This window comes from Frankliniella occidentalis, unplaced genomic scaffold (genome assembly GCF_000697945.3).
Source record: "Frankliniella occidentalis isolate FOCC.00 unplaced genomic scaffold, Focc_3.1 Scaffold558, whole genome shotgun sequence".
NCBI classification, from domain to species: Eukaryota; Metazoa; Arthropoda; class Insecta; order Thysanoptera; family Thripidae; genus Frankliniella; species Frankliniella occidentalis.
In genome coordinates this window covers 87,473-88,961 of record NW_026267674.1, presented here as the reverse complement: position 1 = coordinate 88,961, position 1,489 = coordinate 87,473, and the positions used below count along the sequence as shown (strand labels likewise).

The window sequence follows — 1,489 nt, the reverse complement described above, 5'->3', positions numbered from 1 at the left end:
CCACCCCCGCCCCTCCGCGGCCCCCCTCTCCCGGTGCTGCATCACCTCTCGTCGAGCCTCACGTCGATGAGGCCGGTGACGCCCGCCTAGCAGCCCCGCCATGCGCCCCGCCGGACCCTCCGCCGGGCGCTCCGGACCCCCAGGAGCAGCAGGCCGCCGAGGGCCCAGCGGCACCGCCAGCTGCACCGCTCCCGCTGGCTAACTCAGACCCAGGCCCGCCCCCGCTCGTCATGAGGGACAAGAAGAAGAACAAGCAGGCCCAGTGCACGTGCACGTGCGAGCAGGGGCAGTTCGTGACGCACGCGGCCGGGGCCGGCCACGGCCACAGCCACGGCCCCGGCTACGGCCTCAAGTCGGCCCTCAAACGCACGGAGAGCGGCCGGGGCCCGCGGCAGCGCGGCAGGCGAGTGCACTTTGATGAGTCGCTCAACACGTTCTTCGAGTCGGACTATGTCATCATCGTGCGCGAGGAACCCGACCCAGACGATGACGAGTGCGACCAGGACGCGTGTGACGGCCAGTACGAGCTGTGCGGCTACTACCAGCAGCAGCGCGACCAGCCGTTCCACGAGTGCGACAACGAATACTGTTCCGGGTACTCGGGCCGGTATGACTACCCACACGGCCACCAGGTGGGCCACCAAGGCCACCAAGCCCACCAGGGCCACCAGGGCCATGGTCACGCCACGGAAAGCCCGTCCGCGGAGTATGTGGATCACCAACTCACCCTCAGCCCACCCGAGGGCTACAAGGACTCACAGCATTTCAACTTCTGCCACCGCCACCACCACCCTCACTACCCGCCCAATCAGCAGCAGCAGCAGCAACTACAACAACTACAACAACAGCAGATGCAACAGCAACAACAGCAGCAGCAACAGCAGCAACAACAACAGCAGCAACAACAATATCAGCAATACCAACAACAACAACAATACCAGCAACAGTACCAGCAACAACAGTATAGACAACAGTTGCAGCAACAGCAGTACCTCCAACAACAACAGCAGCAACAGCAGCAACAGCAGCAACAGCAGCAGCAACAACAACAACAACAACAGCTCCAACTACAGCAACAGCAGCAGCAGCATCACCCGCCGCAGCCGCAGCAGCAACAACAACAGATGCCGCCGCAACAGTCGAGCGCCAAGGCGCCCCCTCATCACCACCAGCTGACGTCCCAGCAGCAGCAGCTGCAGCAGCAATTGACTCAGCAGCTTCAGCAGCAGCTGCAGCAGCGCGCCGTTCAGCAGGAGACCGGCCGGAGATCAGACACCGGTGAGTGCCGACCCACCGACTCGGGTGTAGTTTTGTGCGGGAGTATACTATTCGCGGGGCTGGGTGGCGGCGGCGGCGGCGGCAGGGCGCCCGCTCCGAGTCGACGTGTGCGCGGGTAATGTGAGCCGCGCGGCGCGGGCGGGGGCCGGCCGGGGCACCCCAAGGGGCTGTGAAGCCCTCTAACGTCGCACGCAGAGCGAGATGGGAGGGG

General features: G+C 64.8%; 1 protein-coding gene across 3 annotated transcripts in view; it reads left to right on the top strand.

The window, feature by feature from the left end:
• Nucleotides 1-6: 6 nt before the first annotated feature.
• The window catches only part of LOC113211941 (uncharacterized), a 63,022-nt gene continuing 61,539 nt past the window's right edge, over nt 7-1,489 (top strand). For all 3 annotated transcript variants that reach the window (XM_052275263.1, XM_052275262.1, XM_052275261.1), the window contains exon 1: nt 7-1,278. In XM_052275263.1, coding sequence (XP_052131223.1) covers nt 231-1,278 — 1,048 coding nt within the window. In that variant the 5' untranslated portion in view covers nt 7-230. The remainder of the gene's footprint in view (nt 1,279-1,489) is intronic.